The 20,338-nt window shown below is 16.9% G+C and overlaps 6 protein-coding genes across 6 annotated transcripts, besides 30 other annotated features; 4 read left to right on the top strand and 2 right to left on the bottom strand. All coding sequences in view use genetic code 6, as the record gives it.

The window, feature by feature from the left end:
* Positions 1-165: a microsatellite.
* Positions 23-143: a microsatellite.
* Positions 57-148: a microsatellite.
* Positions 57-167: a microsatellite.
* Positions 168-652: 485 nt separating this feature from the next.
* Positions 653-748: a microsatellite.
* Positions 692-748: a microsatellite.
* A 295-nt stretch (positions 749-1,043) lies between these two features.
* On the bottom strand, positions 1,044-1,900 carry IMG5_148260 (hypothetical protein; the record flags this gene model as incomplete). The annotated part of the gene is made up of 3 exons (XM_004030986.1): positions 1,044-1,471; positions 1,508-1,696; positions 1,817-1,900. Coding segments are annotated over 3 exons (701 nt in total), but the record flags the coding sequence as incomplete, so codon positions are not given.
* Positions 1,741-1,815: a microsatellite.
* Positions 1,901-1,902: 2 nt separating the features above from the next.
* Positions 1,903-1,955: a microsatellite.
* A 178-nt stretch (positions 1,956-2,133) lies between these two features.
* Positions 2,134-2,203: a microsatellite.
* Positions 2,151-2,206: a microsatellite.
* Positions 2,204-2,247: a microsatellite.
* Positions 2,248-3,312: 1,065 nt separating this feature from the next.
* Positions 3,313-3,368: a microsatellite.
* A 1,430-nt stretch (positions 3,369-4,798) lies between these two features.
* On the bottom strand, positions 4,799-5,981 carry IMG5_148270 (hypothetical protein; the record flags this gene model as incomplete). The annotated part of the gene is made up of 3 exons (XM_004030987.1): positions 4,799-4,996; positions 5,081-5,627; positions 5,671-5,981. The coding sequence occupies 3 exons, from the start codon at positions 5,979-5,981 to the stop codon at positions 4,799-4,801; spliced, it is 1,056 nt and encodes a 351-aa protein (XP_004031035.1).
* Positions 4,803-4,843: a microsatellite.
* Positions 4,998-5,057: a microsatellite.
* A 241-nt stretch (positions 5,982-6,222) lies between the features above and the next one.
* Positions 6,223-6,309: a microsatellite.
* Positions 6,310-7,586: 1,277 nt separating this feature from the next.
* Positions 7,587-7,637: a microsatellite.
* Positions 7,593-7,628: a microsatellite.
* Positions 7,638-8,625: 988 nt separating the features above from the next.
* On the top strand, positions 8,626-12,559 carry IMG5_148280 (serine esterase, putative; the record flags this gene model as incomplete). The annotated part of the gene is made up of 11 exons (XM_004030988.1): positions 8,626-8,655; positions 8,908-9,111; positions 9,187-9,249; positions 9,843-9,949; positions 10,000-10,126; positions 10,204-10,345; positions 10,581-11,218; positions 11,307-11,699; positions 11,774-12,192; positions 12,239-12,334; positions 12,439-12,559. 11 exons carry the CDS (start codon positions 8,626-8,628, stop codon positions 12,557-12,559), a joined length of 2,340 nt encoding a protein of 779 aa, XP_004031036.1.
* Positions 8,821-8,873: a microsatellite.
* Positions 8,830-8,873: a microsatellite.
* Positions 9,333-9,387: a microsatellite.
* Positions 11,242-11,290: a microsatellite.
* Positions 12,366-12,437: a microsatellite.
* A 306-nt stretch (positions 12,560-12,865) lies between the features above and the next one.
* IMG5_148290 (leucine rich repeat protein) lies at positions 12,866-13,941 on the top strand (the record flags this gene model as incomplete). The annotated part of the gene is made up of 3 exons (XM_004030989.1): positions 12,866-12,937; positions 12,991-13,641; positions 13,766-13,941. The coding sequence occupies exons 1-3, from the start codon at positions 12,931-12,933 to the stop codon at positions 13,939-13,941; spliced, it is 834 nt and encodes a 277-aa protein (XP_004031037.1). The 5' UTR covers positions 12,866-12,930.
* Positions 13,643-13,755: a microsatellite.
* Positions 13,653-13,750: a microsatellite.
* Positions 13,942-14,633: 692 nt separating the features above from the next.
* Positions 14,634-14,708: a microsatellite.
* Positions 14,700-14,772: a microsatellite.
* Positions 14,704-14,771: a microsatellite.
* Positions 14,706-14,772: a microsatellite.
* Positions 14,773-14,983: 211 nt separating this feature from the next.
* IMG5_148300 (hypothetical protein) lies at positions 14,984-15,856 on the top strand (the record flags this gene model as incomplete). The annotated part of the gene is made up of 3 exons (XM_004030990.1): positions 14,984-15,280; positions 15,327-15,423; positions 15,528-15,856. 3 exons carry the CDS (start codon positions 14,984-14,986, stop codon positions 15,854-15,856), a joined length of 723 nt encoding a protein of 240 aa, XP_004031038.1.
* Positions 15,286-15,320: a microsatellite.
* Positions 15,857-16,009: 153 nt separating the features above from the next.
* Positions 16,010-16,060: a microsatellite.
* Positions 16,061-19,084: 3,024 nt separating this feature from the next.
* Positions 19,085-20,127, top strand: IMG5_148310 (hypothetical protein). The gene has a single exon (XM_004030991.1). The coding sequence runs from the start codon at positions 19,529-19,531 to the stop codon at positions 19,844-19,846; it is 318 nt and encodes a 105-aa protein (XP_004031039.1). The 5' UTR covers positions 19,085-19,528; the 3' UTR covers positions 19,847-20,127.
* Positions 20,128-20,338: the final 211 nt, after the last annotated feature.

The following is a 20,338-nucleotide window of genomic DNA, read 5'->3' on the forward strand; positions in this document are numbered from 1 at the left end:
AAAATAATATTAAAATAATTTTAAATAAATAAAAAAATAAAGTAAAAAATAATGTAAAAATAATATAAAAAATTTATAAAAAATATAAAAAATATAAAAATATATAATAAAATAAAAAATATAAAATAATATAAAATAATAAAAAATAGTTTAAAATAATATAAATATTTATATTTTTTTTAAATATTTATATTTATAAATTACAAATATATTAATTTTAATTTATAAATATTTTTATAATATTTATAATTATTTTATTTATTTTTTTCTTATACATATATACTTTTTATTCTAATTTATATATTATATCATTTCTTATACTTTTATATAATTTTTTTTTCTTTATTATTCTTTTTGATTTTTCTTTTTCTCTTTTGTTTTATTTTATCTTAGCTTTATGATATAATCATTTATATAAAATTATATTTTAATTTACTTTTATAAAGAATTAATACATTTAATTTTTTTCATATTTTTTTTTATATTGATATATTTATTAGTAATTATCTTATTAATGTCATAATAATGATAATTTATATTGTTTTATACATAAACTATATATAGTTTTTATATCACTGATTTAATTAATATAAATATGATAAAATTTAATTTTAAGATAAAGTTTTATTAATTAGTAATTTTTTTTAATATATTTTATATATAATTTCAAAAAATTAATAATGTATTTTTATTATATAATTCAAAAAAAATATTATTTTTATTTATTTTAAAAAAATATAGTATTTTTGTTTTTGTAAATATTTTATTAATTATACTTTTAAATTATATATATATATATATAAAAAAATATAAACTATTTATTATAAAATAGATTAAAAATTTAAAAATTTTCATAAACTAATTTATATGATTTTTTAAAAAATATTGAATCATATAGTTTATTCTTCATCTATTAATTCTTTTTAAAGTAATTCTTCTTCAGCTTACATATTTTCTTCATTTTAATTTTAAAATTCTTCGCCTTAAATAGTATATTATTATTTATTATTTGTTTATATATATCTTTTTATTAAAAAAAATTACATTAATTTGATTCAATCTTGAGAAGATTTGCAATTTTTGCAACTTTTTCAGAATCAGAAATATTTTAATTTTAAATAATATCTTTAATATTTTAAATAACTTAAGTATTTTAAACATTTATATTAGCATTAGTATTATTAACTACTTTTTTATATAATGCAGGTTCTAGTTGTTTAACTTAAGTAGATGGTTTTCTAGCCTAACTTTTCGCAGGTTATTAATTATCTTATTGATTTTATTAAGGCTAGTTAAATAATTTAACAATAACTTATTTTTCAGCAAAAGAATAATCCGGTTCTACATTTTTTCTTCTTTCCAAAGCATCGTAACTTTCAGGAGATTTATTACAATTTACTTCATAAAATCTCATTAACCATTGAATAAATTCTAAATTATCTTAATATTTACATTTAGATAGTTTTTCTACCTTTTTTTTTATTTGAAATTAAAAATATTAAAATACTTCAATATATCTTTTTATTCCTAATTTAGTAAAACAATTTTGTAAAATTTTAAGATTAGTTACAAATTCATAATCTAATTTTGCCCTCCAATTAACTTTACTTAAAGGCACTTTACCAGGAAAAATTGCATCAACAACTTAACAATAAACTGATCCAGAACCTAAGCTTTCTATTTTAGATACATTTAACTTTGATAATATTTTAAAAAAATTAAATTAGATGAAATATTAAAATATATAAATAAATATATATATATATATATGTATATAATTATATATATTCATATATATATATATATATATTTATACTCTTAATAAATCATTTATCCATTTTAATATTTATCCACTTGACTTAAAGTATCCTTCATCCATTATTCCAAAACTTTCGTTCATTTTTTTGATTATTAGTATTTATACTTTATTTTGATTTTTAATAATTTATATTTTAAATTTTTTTTATTATGATTTAGTTAAATTAATAAATATTTTATATTCATTTAATTTTTAAATATTATTTTAAAAAATTTATTATTTATACTATATAAAATAAATCTTTAGAATCTAAAATACTTAAATATAAAATATTATTCAGACACATATTTTATAATATAAAAAATAAAATTAATTATATATTAAAAAATTTTATATATATATATATATATATAATATTTTTAAATATATATTTATATATATATATATTATTCATTTTCTTATTTATTATTTATTTATTTATTTTTATTTTTCAGTAGCTTTTTGTATAAAGTTTTATTAATAAATATATCCTCCTTTTCTATTTTATTCAAACTACTTTTCCATTTATTCTTTTTATGTGAATTTTTTCCAGTCTAACTTAGATTTATATATAGAGCTAATATTTTTAACTTTATTATTAATTCTATCTATTATTTTATGTAAATATTAGAATCTTTATTTTAAATTATTAATGTATTATTTTTCTTTATTTTCTTCTTAATATATATTTTATATTATATTTTTATTTTCATCAAATTAATTATTTTCTTTAATATCTTAATATTTGTCGTTTATATTATTTAATTCTATAACATTTTATTTTATTTCGAACGTTTATTATTACTCTATATCCAAATTTTCAGTTTATAATGATTAAATATTTGCATTTTATAGATTTTCGGTTAACTTATCGGTTACTGTTTTATTTATCCATGAAGTTTATTATTATTCTTCTTATTTGCTTAATATTTCTCCATTGTTGTCTATTGTAAATTCTTAGCCGGCAAATATTACTTTTTTAGATTTATCTTCTTGGTTTAATAGAAGAGCAGAATTGCATATTTATTAAAGTAAATTCTTATCTTAGAGTATTTTTTAATTTTTTTCTTTTATATTTTTAATTTCGTTTTTAATTAAATTTTTTTGCTCTTCCTTCATTTCTTGCCATATTTATTTAAAGTTTTTTTTGGATGCTGTCTTTTGTGTTTTTTATGGTTTTTTTTGTAATTTTATTCTTCTTTTTATAAGTCTTTTTCTTTTGGAATATAATCATCATCTTCACTTTCATCATTTAAATCTTATATATTAATATTTAATAAATTCATTTTTTTATTTAAAAAAAAAAAAATATAGATATTCTTTAATGTAATTTTTTTTGTTTTTTTAAAGATATATATTTTTTTTTTAAATATATTTAAAATATTTTATGAGATTAAAATTTAATATTTTTTTAACTATAAAAAACATATTATTCTTTATTTTTTTATAAAAACAGTAAAATTAGTTTTTTTTTTTTTTTTCTTAGTTTATATCAAATTTTTTTATAAAAGAAAATTTAAAACTAAATATTTTATTATTTTTAAAATAAATTTTATTGATATTTAAAACTGTCAAAAAATAAAAATAGGTCAATATTTAATTATTAACCCTTTTATTAAGTCATTTTTTAAAATATATACACAAACTTATATTAAATATAAAAGGTTATTTATTGTATATTTTGAAAGAAAAAAATTGAAAATTTAGAAAAGAAAGAAATATATAATTTTATTATATATATTTATTATTGATAAAAATCCTTTAATACATATAATTCATATATATTATATTAGATAAAGTTATATTATATATAGAATAAAACTATTTAAAATGAATAAACTTCTTAATAAATTAAAAATTATAATAAATTTATATATTTTTTTATAAAACAAAATATATATATTAATAAAAACTAATTACCAAACATATTAAATAAAGAAAAAATATTAGTTTACAATAATAAAAGAGATTTAAATTTTTAAATATAAAATATATAAGAAAATATGTAATCTTAACCTCTTTAAATAAATATTTTTAATGTAAAAAATAAAAAAAGACAGAAAATATATAGTATTAAGAATAAAAATAAACTAAAATTAAAAAATATACAAATTAATGAAAAAGCAAAATATAAAATTAAAATTATAAAAAGGCAATTTATTAAATATATTAAAAAGCATGCTTTTATTTAAAAAAAATGAGAAAATATTGAATTTTATAAACAAAAAGTTAATAATAAAATACTGAAATTTAAATTAAAGGTAATATAATAAACACATAAATTTATTTATTTTGATAAAAGAAAATCTTATTAAAAAACTTATTTTAAATAATTAATAGATAAAGATAAAAAAAAAGTAATAAAAACTAAAGGTTTATCTTGATAAAATAATTATTTAAAACTAATTAAATATATATGCTTATTAAAAAAAACTAAATTTATATATAATAATTAGTTCTTATTTTATAATAAATTAGGATAAAAAACAAAAAATATAAGATAAAATAATTATATTGGAAATTAAAATAATAAGGTTTAAATTTAAATAATAATATAAAAGTTAGCTATTTAATAAGACCCTTTTTATTTTTATATAATTCGAAATAATTTATATAAAAGTGAAATATAAATATCTTAAAAAATATATATTAATAAATACATAATATAATTTAAACAAAATAAAAAAAAAACTAGATATAAAAAAAATATATGCTATTTAATTATATACATGAAAATTCTATAATAATAGTAATTGATAAAAATATAAAAATAAATATGAAAAAATAATGTGATACATAAAATTTTAAGTAAATAAATTTTACATAAAATTAAATAAAATTAAAAATAGATATATAAATATAATTTTTTTATATATTAATATATGTATATATATATTTATATATTAAATATTTTTATTTTTATTTGTATATATATAGGTTTTCTATTATCTTAATTTTTTTTTAATTTTTATTTTTACTTTTTTTTAAAAAAAACAAAATTCAAAAATCTTCAAATAAATATTATAAATCTTCAGATAAAGATTAAGCACTTTCTCTTGAATCTGGATATTTTTCAAAACACGAGTCATCTTATTCATTTCTTAAAAATGGAATCCATGGTGGAGTAATATCTTTTTAATAAACGCATTCCCAATCTACTCCTTTAAACCATTTATGTTTTGATATACTTTTTCCTTTCTAAAATAAAATAAAATAAAATATAATATATAATATTATATAAATATAAAATAAAAATAAATCAAATAATTTATATTTAAATACATCTTAAACACCCAATCTATAATTAAGTTCTGGATTTAATAATTTCCTAATTAAATCTTTTGCTTTATTATCAAAAAATCTTGGAAACTCAATAATTCCTGCAATAATTTTCTTATATATACCTATAGGTTCATTATCATAAAATGGTGGATATCCACTTAGCATTTCAAAAATCAGTATTCCCAAAGCCCACCAATCTACTGATTTTCCATATCCAATTTTTGTTCCCTTTATTATTTCTGGAGCTAAATATTCCGGTGTACCGCAAAGCGTAAAAGTTCTATCATTTTCTAATTTTTTGGCAAATCCGAAGTCTGTAATTTTTATATTTCCTTCCTTATCTATTAGAAGATTTTCGGGCTTCAAATCTCTATATACAATGTCGTTTTATTATAAATATTATAGAGATATTAATATTTAGCAAGAGTAAAATAAACATACGTCATTTGCAAATCTACCTTCTTTTCTTAAACGAGTAAATAATTCACCTCCTTGGACATATTCAAATAACATATATATGTATTTTTCATCTTAAAATGTGGATGTCCTTTTTATTTTTAAATTTTTATATTTTTTTTTTAATAGTTTACATATCTACAATAAATGGGAATTTAATACTTGAAAGTATGTTTTTTTCAGAATTTATATGCTCCACTTATACTAGACGAACTATTTCGGTCTTTTTTAACATTTTTAAAGCATAAAATTATTTATTTGTATCTCCTTTTCTTTTTACTTATCTTACTCTGCCAAATGTCCCAGTTACCTTTTTTTTAAAAAAAATAAAAAAATATAAATTATATTTTTTTTTCTTATTTTTTAAAAATATAAACCTAAGGTTCCATATATTTCGAAATCTGAAATTTATAAATTATTTTAATTATATTCTATTTTCCTTCATCATTTAAAGGAATTTTTATCAAATGATTATATTCGCTTATTAAATCGTCTTCTTCATATTGCTAAATTGGGGAGTCATCTTGGTTTTTATAGTTGTTGTTTAATAGATTTTCTTTCATTTTAAGTTTAGATAATTAATTTAATTTGGTATGAAGTTATTCAAAAAATTCTTCTTCGGTTATTTACATGTTAGTTAGTAATTTTTATTGTAATTTAAAAGATGTATATTGTCTTTCAGTTTAATATATATTTATTTATATATATATATATATATATATATATATATATATATATATATATTATATTATATTATATTATATTATATTATAGTTTTTTGTTTTAATTAAAATTCAAATAATTTACTTCTTTAAATAATTTTGAATTAAAAAAAACAGTTAATTTTTTAATAAAAATGGATATTAAAGTTAAAAATTTATATAATTTATATATAAAATCTTTCTATTTTGTGCTCTAATACTTTAAAACACATTTATTCATTTTGAAAAAATAGTATTATTTTATTAACATATTTTCAAATATTCATAAATATAAAAATTAAAATAAAAAACAATTTTTTTGATTTTGCTTATAATAAAAATTTATAATAAAATCGCAAAAATTTACATAAAAAAAACATCGTAAAAATTATATATACTAAAAAGTATTTTTATAAAATATAAATATTATTTAATTTAATTAAATCATAAATAATAAACTATTAATTCTTAAAAATGTAAATTAATTTTATAATAAAAAATTTACTTTTTTGTCATGTTTCTTTAATATTTTTATTTTATAAATAACAATATAAAAATGTTTATTTAACTTAATTTTATATTATTTTTATTATAAAAATAACTAAATAGTAACATATATGTTTCATATAAATAATTAATCTATATAATTTTTTTTTTATAATGAAAATGCCAAAAAATAATATATATACATACAATTTTAAAAATCCTAAAAATATCAAAATAAAATCAAATAATAATATATATTACATATAAAAAGTAAAAATATTTTTTCATAAAATCTTTTCGAAGCTTTAAAATAAGTGGTAAATCCTGATTTAAGAACCGAACTATCATTAATTTAATTATATCTTTGCAATCTAATTGTTCTGAATTGATAACTTTTCGATAAAATCTAACCACATAATCCATATAAAACATAGTTTTACCCCACAATAATGATAAATAAGGGACTAAAGAGTCGCATAAATAGTTAAATATGAAGGTGTATTTTATTCCATTGCTAAATTTAAGTTAATATATGCAAAATATAATCCATTAAGGGAATCTTATATTTTTTTTTAAAATACATAGATAAAACCATATTTTTAATTATAAATGTCTTAACAGGTTTATTTATATATATATAGAAGTTAAAAAAGAATTATCATAGAAAAAAACAGTACAATCAAATCCGTTCAAATATATAATTATTTTATTAATTTATTAGTGTTATTAGTTTCTATATTAATTGTATATGCAAACATTAAATAACTTTTAAATGAATTAAACACATTTATATTTATTTGTTAAAATAAAGGTATTTAATTTAGAACAAATTCTTAAAAGTGAGTTATTCTTAAGGTTATAAGAAAAAAAATAATAATAATTTTAATAAAATAAATTTTAATAATTTATAAAATTTTTACTAGTGATTAGTTTAATATTTTATATAAAAAAATATAAAAAAAACATTTTATAATAAATAAATAAATATTTATATATTTATATGTTATAAATAATATAATTTTTTTTTTTTATTATTATTATTTTAAAAATTTTGATTTTTTTATTTTACTAACACATCAAAATTAAATATTATATATTTTTTAGTTTTCAATAAAATTAACAATGAATTAGCGTTTAAAATTTTTAATGGCATAAAATTAAACAGCAATAAATAGTTAAAAGTTAGAAAATAAGCAAGTGGAAATAATTCAATAATCTAATGATAAAAAAGAATGTAGTAGTGATAGCGATGATTAATTTATATTAAAAATTGCTAGTAAAAAATAAAATGAGAAACAATCATTTAACAATATTAAATCTGATTCTTAAATTATTATTAAATAACCATATAAAGGTTTCTAAAATTAAGTTTTGGAAAAATTAATGTAAAAAAAATAAAATAACAACCTCCAATAAATAAAAAATGAAGAAAAAAATATTTTTTAATAAATTGAAGAATAAAGTAATATTTAAGAAAATTAAATAAGTTAATAAAACATAACAAAAAATAAAGAATAAGAAAAAAAAAGCAATTTTAAAAGTTAAGAAAAATCTATTTTGTTGAGTACTATAGAAAAAAATATTCATCAAATTGAATAATACTCATTTTAAAATGAGAAATCAATTATTTTTATGAATAAACCTGCAGATACTTCATTTAAGTTTAGCCTTTAATTATATTAAAATAAGAAATAAGTAAAAATATCTGTTGATTAATGCAGTGTTTGGCATTTTTATTTAGAGAAATTTTATAAAATTAATTATTAATAGTTTTTTTAATATAATTAAAATGGAAACTTAAATTCTGTTTATAAACATAATAATATTTAAGAAATATTATAAGGAAATTATAATAATAAAAAAATTAATTCGCTTGTACTTGTTATGGTTTAAGTAGAAATCATGCATCAAATCATTAAAGGCAATTTATTAGTAATAAATTTTAATATTAATTTATTATTTCTTGAATGTTTATTTAATTTAATATAGATTTTTTTTAAAAAAAATAATATAAAAGCAGAAAAAAGGATATTAACTTTTTTTGTGAATAAAGAATAAAAAAGAAAAAAATATATTAAATAAAAAAAAATACAAAGAATATTAAATTATATTTATATATAAATATATTTACATATATATATATATATATACTATTTATTCATATTTTTTTTTATTATATATAAGGATTATAGTGGGTCTATAGTTGGATCATTTTAAAAAAAAATATTTAATTTAGATGAAAATAATGAAAATATATAAAATGAAAACTTACCTGAGAATTAAGATAATATTTCTAAATAAAATAATTAATAAGATATTTAATATTTTGAATATGTTAAAGGATAATAAATAGATATTAAAATAAATACTCTTTTTATACTTAAAAATGTATTTCAATTATTATATTTATATAATTAATTTTCTTAATTTTATAAATTATAAAAAAATTAATACTTTATATAGGTTACTGTAATTTATTTAGGCGAAGAATAATTTTTAAATATAAGTGAAAATAATATAGAAGCAGTTATATATCCTAATTGAGTATTTTTAATAATCAATATTATTTAAAATATTTTAAATTATATAATATTTGTACATAATTAAAAAAATTAATATAAAAAAAATATATAAATTAATTTTAAAAATATTAAATAATATAAATAATTTTATATATTATTATATATAATTGAATATTAGATATATTTTTAAATTAATTACAATATATTAATTAGATTAAGATTATTATAAATATTTATTTGTATATTAAGTTGATAATAAAAATTCAAATATATACCATAAAATTATTTACATTACACAATTTTAAAAAAATAAATAATAACTTAAATAAATAAAATGTCATATAAAGCAACTATAGAATTCGGATTATAACTACATGAATTTATAAATATTGATTTATTCTAATAAGGGATATATTATTTAAGATTTTATTTGTATCATGTGGATTCAAAAAATAGAATTACATACGCTTAGCCATATCATAGGATAAACTGTGAGCTTAATCCATAAGATATAATAAATAGCATAATGACAGAAAAGTTAAAAAAATACAATTTCGCATTCATAAATATATTTATTCTAAATAAAAAAAAATATAGAAGCAAGGTATTATAAGAAATTTAGGAGAAGGACAAATTGAAGATGAAATTTAAGCTTTTTCGACTTAAAAATTTCCTATTAGATATGCAGAATAATCAGTGCCTTTGTAAGCATTATATTAATTATTATTTTAAATTAAAAAAAATAAATAAAAAGAAATGTTATGTGTTATTGGAAAACAGATGTAGATGCATATCCTGATTATAATAAAACGCCTTTTTATTTAGTTTGTGAATTGATGTGCGCTGATTTTTCTTCTATGGGATAACCTTCAAATAATTCTGTATTTTAATAAGATTTTAATTTAAAGAATAATTATATATATTGTATTTATAATTTTTCAAAAAATTAAAATAAAAGGAATAATCAGCTTTTAAATAAGTAAGTATGTTTTAATGCAGGATCAATAATAGTGCGTAAGGAATACATGAATATTTACCAATTTAATTTGATTAGAATCATTATTGTTAGGCTGAAGCAACATTTCATACATTACTTTTAGGTTTTTTAATATATATTATAATAAATAAAATTAAATTAATATTTCCTTTATTTTTTTTTTAAAAAAAAAGACTTTAGATTTAGATTAAATGATTATTAAATTGAATTAATTTCGAAAAATAGTATTAATAGTAGTTAAAAGGTAAATATATTTTAACTTTATACAAATATATATATAATTATATAAATATATAGAATTTGAGTAATAATAATCTAGTAATTATTTAACCAAATAGTTTTATTGAGTTTCTTAATAAATAACTTAAGGATGTAATAAATTTAAAATAAATATATTTTAGAAAAACAAAAAATATTAGTTAAGGAAGATATTGTTAATGATTATTATAATTATTATGTAATTGGATTAAGAAATGGGTATTATACTTTAAAAAAAGTAATTGATTAAATATTATAATAATATCCTGAGTTATTATAATATTCAGCAAGTTTAAATGATTAAATAGAAATTACTGTATAAGAAGTATTTTTATCTAAAAGTTATAATAATTTTGGAATTAATAGTTAATCTTAAAACAGTATAAATAATTCTTAATAATAAATGAACGAAATAAAAGTAAGTTAACGATTTAATTTAAAAAACTATAAAGATATAGAAAAATTTACAAATTGTGTACTTTTAGAAATGAATAAAGTATCAGGTTGCTTATTTTAATTATGGAATTAAATGATTGAAATTTTAAGAATAGATGGAGGAAGAACTGTAAATATGATGAAAGTTTAATATATCTAAAGAATGAAAGAAAAATGGGGGGAAAATGTTGTAAGAGATTAATTTTATCACGATATTACGCAATAAAAAGTTAAAATGACAGGAAAATAACACGAAGGAACATCAGCAAAATTAAGACAAGCAGTAATATAAAGATATTATAGATTTATATATATATAAATATATATATATGTATATATATATATATATATATATTTATTTTTATTAATAGTTAGAATTTCAAATACAAAATTCTGAACCTCTTAATTTAGAAGACATGCATATTATACCAAAAGCTAATTAAAGACCTTTTTTATTGGAAGAAATATATATAAATCCAAATAAAGTAAAAAATTAATTTTAATATAATTAAAAAATGATTCAACAAAAAATTTATAACAAAGTTAAAAATATAAAGAAACATATACATGCAATAAAAGACAATCCCCTAAAAGTACATTTAATAGTTCTTTGTCATGGATTTTAAGGAAATTACTTCGATACGAGATTAGTTAAAAATAATTTGTCCATTCTTTTTCCTGAATTCGTATTTTTATCTTCTAAATCAAATGAAGAATTTACAGATGGAAATATTGCTGATATGGGTAAAAGATTAGCTAATGAAGTATATAATTTTTATAATAATATATAAAAAGATAATAAATATATTATATAAATATAAAATATTATACACAAAAGGTTATTTTATTTGTGAATGAAAACACATTAAACGATACTCTAGGAAAACTTAGTTTTATTGGACATTCTTTGGGAGGAATTATTATTAGAGCTGCTTTACCTTTTTTAAGTCAATATAGTGATAAAATGCATCTTTATATGTCTCTTTCTTCTCCTCATTTGGGTTATATGTATAATTCTTCGAAACTAATTGATGCTGGTATTTGGTTTTTGATAACTACTAGAAAATGTGAATGCCTAAAATAATTAAATATGAGTGATTGTGAATAGTTAGCAGATACCTTTTTATATAAATTAACTAATCAACCAGGATTAAATTGGTTTAAAAACATAGCACTATTAAGCTCATATTAAGATTAATATGTACCTTTTGAATCGGCAAGAATATAGAAATGTGACGAAGCTTCAGATTCTAATGCGTATCTTTTTAATAAATATATATTCATATGTTTTTTTGTTTTTTAGAAAAGGAAGACTTTATAATTCAATGGTTGATAATTTATTAAGTTCTTTAAGGACAGATCGAATTCATAGAATCGATGTTAATTTTAAAATAAAAGAGTATTTTTTAAATTATATGTTTTATTAATTAATATATATATAAATTATATATATAAATATATATATTTATATATATATATATATATATATATATATATATATAGTTAATCTAATATTAAAAAGACCATTGATAATGTTATTGGTAGAAGCGCTCATATATAATTTTTAGAAAATGACCCTTTAGCAAAGACTTTAGTATATTGTTTTGATCACTTATTTAAATGATATTATTTAATAATATAAAATAAAATATATATATAAATTATATTTATTTTTTAATTTTTTTATTTCTTAGTAATTATACAAATAATGTTTTAAAATAAATATTTATATATAAAAAATATAAAACTGATAAAATGCAATTTAAAAAAAATACAAGAGAATAAATAGCTTTTCCAATTAGCAAGAAAAATTTAAATTAAATAAAATTACCGCGTTTAAGATTAAAAAAAAGAGTAATCCATTCAAAAAATCCATACAAAATAAAACCCATAATATACATTGACGAATCTAAATTAACAAAAAAAACTTTAGATGGATTTTTGCTATTAAAAGTGACAAAAAATGATCTTCCTCATGAAATAATCAAATGCAATATGTCAAGTATATTTTTAAACTTATATATATAATAAAATATTTATTTTTTTAAAATAAAGAAATGAATATAAATGCAGTAAATGTAGAAGATACATATTTTTTTATAAATTTGGTTTATTTTGATTTAAGTGAAAACGAAATAAAAATTGAAGATTTAATTAATTTCGCTAATTTATAAACATTAATATTAAGCTGTAACAAAATACAGAAAATAAATCTTTCTTTAGAATAAACATTCAATAACTTAGATACATTAGACCTTTCGTTTAATTATTTAACTAAAGAATCAATTTCTAACCTTAAGTATATACCTATGTTGAGGAAATTAATATTAGAAAATAACGAATTGAATGAACTTCCGGAGAATATGTCCCAGTTTTAATTTTTGGAAGAATTAATTTTAGACGGAAATTTATTTTAGTCAAATAATTATGCGTCTAGTTTTTGGTATTGTTTGGCAAGTATAAAAAAGCTATCATATCTTTCTTTAAGTAGAAATAATTTAAGAGGTATTCATACAGAAAAACTTGTTGCGGGAAATTTTATGAGTTTGACAATTATTGATTTTTCATATAATATTGTAGAGAATTAACATAATTTAATCTGTGCCAGGAATTTTAAAAGTCTTCAAAAATTAATTATTACAGGAAATCCGTTTGCTATGAGTTAAGAACATAAAGGTTTAGAAATGGAAGTTTATGCAAGAACTGGTATTTATTATTATATATAAAATTATATATATAATTATTTATATATATATATATTATTTATATATATATATATATATATATAATTATAAATATTTATATATAAATATATTATTTTAAAAAATAGGTGGTATTGTTGTTAATGAAGAGGTCGAAAAATATTACTTAAAGTAAAAAAATGATAAGATTAGATTAAAATTAAATTCGATTAAATAAGGAAAGTTGAAAATGATGATTTTAAAAAAAACAAAAAGATTATTTTATGGGAATAGAGATGCCTTAGATTACTGTTAAACCTACTGATTAATAATCTTAATAATAATAAAATGAATTTGATGACTAAAATTCGTTTATTAATTATAATAAAATAATGACGATGTTATGTTTATCACTTAAAATCCTACTGTAGTTGGAAATAATAATCATAGTGTATAAAAATAATAATAACATAATAAATAATTATCTACTATTGAAGTATCATTATTTTATTTTTGTTATTAAAAAAAAAAACTTATTATTAAAATAAAAATAATAATATTAAGAATTCTAGTTATAAAAAAAATTAAGTTTTAAACAAAGAAAATATGAATTATGATAAGTTTATAGAAGCCGCAAGGGATTAATTAGGTGACAACAAAGAATATGAATAAGCTTATGATTTGAATTAAGCTTATAAATTATTGGAAAATATGGTTAATAGGCCTAATGATGATGTTTGTTGTTAATCATAAAATTATTTAAAACCAACTTAAGCTATTTAAAGATATAAATTTAAAGGCATTATTTTTTTATTTATATTTATTTAAATATTCAATAATTTATAGATCAAAGCATATCTTTAATTAGTGCAGAATAAATAGAAAATTTTGAAAAAAAGAAAAGTATTGCAGGATAGAATGATAGTTTGGAATAAAGCAATAAAATAAATACTTAAAATAGAGAAAATAATGACGATTACGATGTTATTTAAGAAATAGGAAATTTATTTTGAATTAATATATATATATATAAATATATATATATAAATATATATAAAAATATATATTATATATATTTCTATATATATATATTTTTATATTTTATTTATTTAAAATTATTTTTATTTTTTTATTTATTTTTTAATTATTATATTTACCTCATATGTATATAAACAAATTTATTTTTTCATTATATTATTTTATTATTTGTTTTATTTAATTTTTTTTTAAAAAAAAATTTAATTTCTATATTAATATCATATTTTTCATATATTTATCATTTTTTCTTTTTTTTTTTTATAATTAAAATACTTGATTTTTTTATAATAATAATAAATAATAATATACTTATATATTTTCAAAAAAAGATGGATTATATTAAAAATAAATTAAATAATGTTAGAATGGGTATAACAACAGCATTAATAGATCCTCCTACTGAATCTATATTTTTCTAAGAAGGTTAATTGACAGTAAATGAATTTGTGCAAAGTGGAGATAGATTAATATAATCTTGTCCTTCGTGGAAATGGAAAAATGCTATTTCTGATAAATATTAGAATAATTTATTACCTAGTGATAAATAATATCTATTACTTGAAAGAGTACCTTGTAATTAAAGAATTTGCGAATTATAGGAAAACATTAATATATAAGAAAAATTAGTATCTTTTATAATTTTATTTTTATAATTTTTATTTTTATTTAAAGGATAACGAGGATGATTGGGTTATAAATGAATAAATTTAATAAGAAAAAAAACAAGTAGAAAATAAATAAATTGAAGAAGAATAATAATTAAAATAAAGTATTTTTTTATTTTAAAATAAATAAATAAATAAATCAAATATAAAGATAATTTAGTTATTTTAGAATCAGGTTAAGAAACAAGATATTATAATTTATCTATAGTATACGATTTTTATTACTATACTCCTCGTTTATATATTACAGGAGTAGATGAGAATAATAACCCTTTAACTCAAGAAGAGATTTTTTAAGACATAATTAATGAATATGCTAATAAAACTGTTACATTCGAAGAACATCCTCATTTAGGGACTTAATAAGCTTCATTACACCCTTGTAAACATGCGAAAGTTATAAAGCATATGGTCGATACTATTTAGGGAAATGGGGGAATTATTGAACCTCATATGGCAATTTAAATTTTCTTGAAATTTTTAGCTTCTGTTATTCCAACAATAGAATATGATATTGCAAATGATTTTTATTTATGATATATATATATAAATTAAAAAATATTATATTATATTATTTTATTTTTTAAAAAGAATATTTCATTAATTTTTTGTTAATATTAATATAATGAAAAAAAAAAATATAAAATTATATATATATTTTAATAATTTATTAATTAAACAAAAAATAGTATAAAAATAAGAATAAATATAAAATTAAATAATTAAAATAAAAATAAAAATGGTAAAATTTATACCAACAAAAAGAAATACAAAAAAAATAAATGTCGAAGAATATTGGGAACTTCGTTCTAAAATGCGTCCCAGGGGAAAAGAAATTACCAAAAAAAGACCCCAAGTGGATATTTCAGGCCGATATAAATTTAAGAATTTAAAATCAGAATTAAAAAATATAAATGTAGGCCTTTCTTATTTCATAGAAGAAATTAAAATTTAACCTTATTCATAAACGGATGATAATTTAGGTTCTTTTTTTTAAGATGAGCTCGAATAGTAGAATGCTAAGTGTAAATTATATTACTTTAGGGAGTTTTATAATAAAATTGAGCCTTTTTGTTAAAGTTTACCTCTTATATTGCATAATTTAGGCTATATATTGGAAGAAATAATATCAAATATACAAAGTGAGGATGATAATGAAGAAAATTCTAAAAAAAATCATCTAATGACACCTATTATGCTTGATTTAATATAATAATTAATAAGAGATTGTCAAGAGAAACTATTTAAAGTTTTTATAGAGAAAATTTTCATAAAAATAACGAATTTACTATCTTTATAAAACCTTCCTTTGTTATAGAAAATATATAAAGTTTTAGCTTATTCTTTGAAATATTTTTTCGCTAAAATTTAAAGTATTTTTTTTTTTTTTTTCAACCTATAATTTTTATTAAAAAAAAAAAAATACTATAAATTTTATATAAAAATTATAGAAAAAATAAACAAATATAAATAATGATATATTTTTATTTTTATATATAGAAAATGAAAAAAATTTCAAGTAATTTTTAGAATTATATATAAGTATACTTTTTTAACATAAAAATAAGGCAATTCGTTAATTTTCAAGTGAATCTTTTTCTTTTATTATTAAAAAATTAAACCAAAACTAACGCATTTAATATATTCCATTGATTTTTGAGAAAATAAAGGAATTTTAATTTGAAAATAGTTAAAAATAGCATTTATTAGTAGCCATTTCTTTCTCTTTTTTTTCTTGTTTGACTTCAATTCAGAAATTTATTACTTATAAAGGAATGGATTATTTTAAGGAGTATTTGGAAATTTTTTTTTCTTAGAAATTAAATTAAGACGAAAATGCACTTTCTGTCTATGGAATGTTCCTAGAAAGTGTCTATAAGCACTTTAGTATATAAGATTAGGACTAGAAATTGTGCTTTAATTTAAATGATATGATTTTTGTGCTAAGTAGTGTACTTTAAGGGGTTGACGAGGAAAAAATACTCGAAAAAAGTTGCGAAAAAATCGAATAAATGCTTGATTTAATCCCTTTAAGTGATAAAAATATATAAAATATAGTCTCTATAGGGGTAAAGAGTATCAAAAAAGAGTTAAAAAGTGACCTATTACCTAAATTAATAGCAAAAATATTCAAAAAAGGGATAGAAAGTTATCCTCGGGAAATTTTAGTGGATGAAATTGAGGATTTTTTACTTGAAAAGATGAATATTGAATAAATTTGGAGTTTTTTGAGTTTATTAATATTTCCTTATGAAAAAAAAAGGGAAAATATAGACTAAGTCTTTTGTTTTGGGAAATAAATATATAATTATTCATTAGTTTTAGCCTTTAAAAATTTAAATAGGACTTTTTTTGAAGAATAAGATGAAAATTTAATATAATTTAATTTGAGTGTTATTTTTATGGGAATATTTATTCATTATAAAAGTTTTAAAAATGAATTTTAATAATTAAATTTTAAAGAAGATTTTTTTAATTTATTATTGCAAAAAAGTGATTTCCTTTAAAAACTTAGTGAAGATTTAGTCAATTTTTAAGACTAAAAAATCAATTAATTGGCCTTTTAAAAGCTTTTTTTGATAGTTAAAATCTGCTAATTTAATATAAAGTAATGCTAGGGGGTACTTATAGAAAATTTGGTTAGAATTTATGAAAAAATAAACTTTTTTTTGGATAATTAGGGACATTATTTAGACTCTTATACTCAAGATTTACCCATTGAAAGCTTTTTGGGTAATTATTATTAAATAGATGAAAAAATAGATAGGAAATACTAACTATAAAGCTCCGAAATAGCCTAGAAATTTAAATTGGATTTATTAAAAAGCGAGATTTTGTTATTTTTTGGTTTAGTTAATAATAATTTAGAATAATAATAAGAAATAGAGATATAATACGCAGAAAAATAAAGACATAACCCTTTTTATTTACAAAACTTTGCGTTTTATTTACAAAAAAAGAACTAGTAATTAAGCTTGGAAAAATATAGGAAATTCTATATTTCTTTATGTGGAAATTTAAACAGTAAATATAATGAAATCAGGCATTCTTCTTTATTAATTTTAAACTAATTTTAGTTTATTTCCAAAAAAGATTAAGAAGTGTTAAAAACACTTCTTTTTATTCAAAATTTAAATGTAAGTCTAGAAAATGAGAGAATAATTAAAATTGAATTGATTAAATTGAAAACTTTCTCACATAAATATTCATAGGAAATTAATTTGGCAGTCTTTAATTTCCTTTTGGGTTATTTATTTGTTCGATTTTCATTACTTTGGCCTGTTTTAGGAGATGTTTTGGCATATTATATGAGTGAAGATAGTTAAAATTAAGTTTTTTAGAAGATTTTTATTAATCTTTTGGCTTATTATAATTATTCAATGTTTAAAATATATTAAAATGACGACAAAGAAATGTAAATGGGGTTAGAATATTAAAATTAAGGCAGTTTTTTTTAACTTTTTGATGATTTTTATGTCTTTGAAGGCGATTTTATTGACGTAAAAATCGTTTTTTAGAATTTATTTAATAGCTTTAATTCAATTAAAAAAGAAAATTTACACGAAAATACTAAAAGGGAACTTTTAAAATTAACTGAATAGTTTTTCTCATTTGAACATAAAAAAATCGACTTTTAAATCCAAAATTTAAACGAAATTTCGGAGTTTGAAATTGTGGAAATTCAATAAAAAAGTTAACTTAAAATAAATAATTTCCTCTATTTAAAATATGAATGTTTTATGAAGTCTTTTGTGTAGTTTATGAATGTAAAAGACTTGAAAAATTAGAATATAAAAGACCTTTTTTACTCTATTTTCCTTGATTTGTTAAGAAAAAAAAAACCTATATTATAATAATTGGCTTTAGATTGTATATTTAAGTACGAATAGACTGAATTGCATAAATATATGAAAAATTTATAGGCTTTAGTTAAAAAAGATGGATTAAAAAAGGAGCTTTTGACATTTAAAACTCTAGAAGATTCTCATAGAAAAGTTTTAATTTCAATAATTATGGGGATAGTCTACCCAAGTTTATTTTCGAAAAAAGGGAGCGAAAAAAAGTCGAAAAAACATGGGGAAAATCAACGAAATTCTTTATTTTAATTCTTCGCGAGTCTATAAGAAAATGAAATGGGAAATTTAGTGAGTTTTGTTTTTTAGAATTACCATATTCCTGGTTATTCTAATATTAGAATATGTTTGGAAAATGAAAAAGAATTAGTAAATGTACATTTAAATTAAATTGAGGAATTTAATATTAATATTAAGAATATTGTAAGTAAATTAGGTGTTTTTATATAGCCTTTTCTTAAATAAATTCTTAATTATATTTTATCTTTAATTAGTGTTTGTTCGAAAATTAAAAAATAATTAAAAGGGGATAATAATAATAATAATAATTAGAAATCAACTTCTTCTTCTTAAATAAAAAAGAGAATTAAAACTCTTGAAAAATAAGCTTTAGAAAGATATTGTTAAATATGTAAATAATTCGGAAATACAATTGAAATGGAGGATTTCGTGACTATTTTTTTAAATATTATGAATGAAAAAATTAATAATTTAAAGGAAATTACAGTTACTAGTATGCCTTGTATTTTGAAAGTATTCTAAAGTTGGGGTGAGGATGAATCTTTCCATTATATTTTTTAAGAAAATACTTTTATTTTTGAAACCTTAATATCTTTATATTCCCGAGAAAAGTTAAATGTGAAAATAATATAGATTTTACATAAGATTTTCTTTAATATTTTATATATTAATGAAGATGAAAAAAATATAGACTAAGAGGAAGATGATATGGATAAAAAAAAAAAACATTTTTATTAATAATATTATGATTAACTTTTAAATAATATTTATCTTTATTTAGAATGTAATCTAGCCCCTTCTTAAATGATTAAGAAAAATAAATAGAAAAAAATAGACTCAGATTCTTTATTAATAATACACTTTTTATCTTCTTATATTTAATAAAAAAAAGACTATTCTATATATTTAAATTACTTCACTAAAT

This window comes from Ichthyophthirius multifiliis, assembly GCF_000220395.1.
Source record: "Ichthyophthirius multifiliis unplaced genomic scaffold scaff_1120509251143, whole genome shotgun sequence".
In the NCBI taxonomy this organism is placed as follows: domain Eukaryota; phylum Ciliophora; class Oligohymenophorea; order Hymenostomatida; genus Ichthyophthirius; species Ichthyophthirius multifiliis.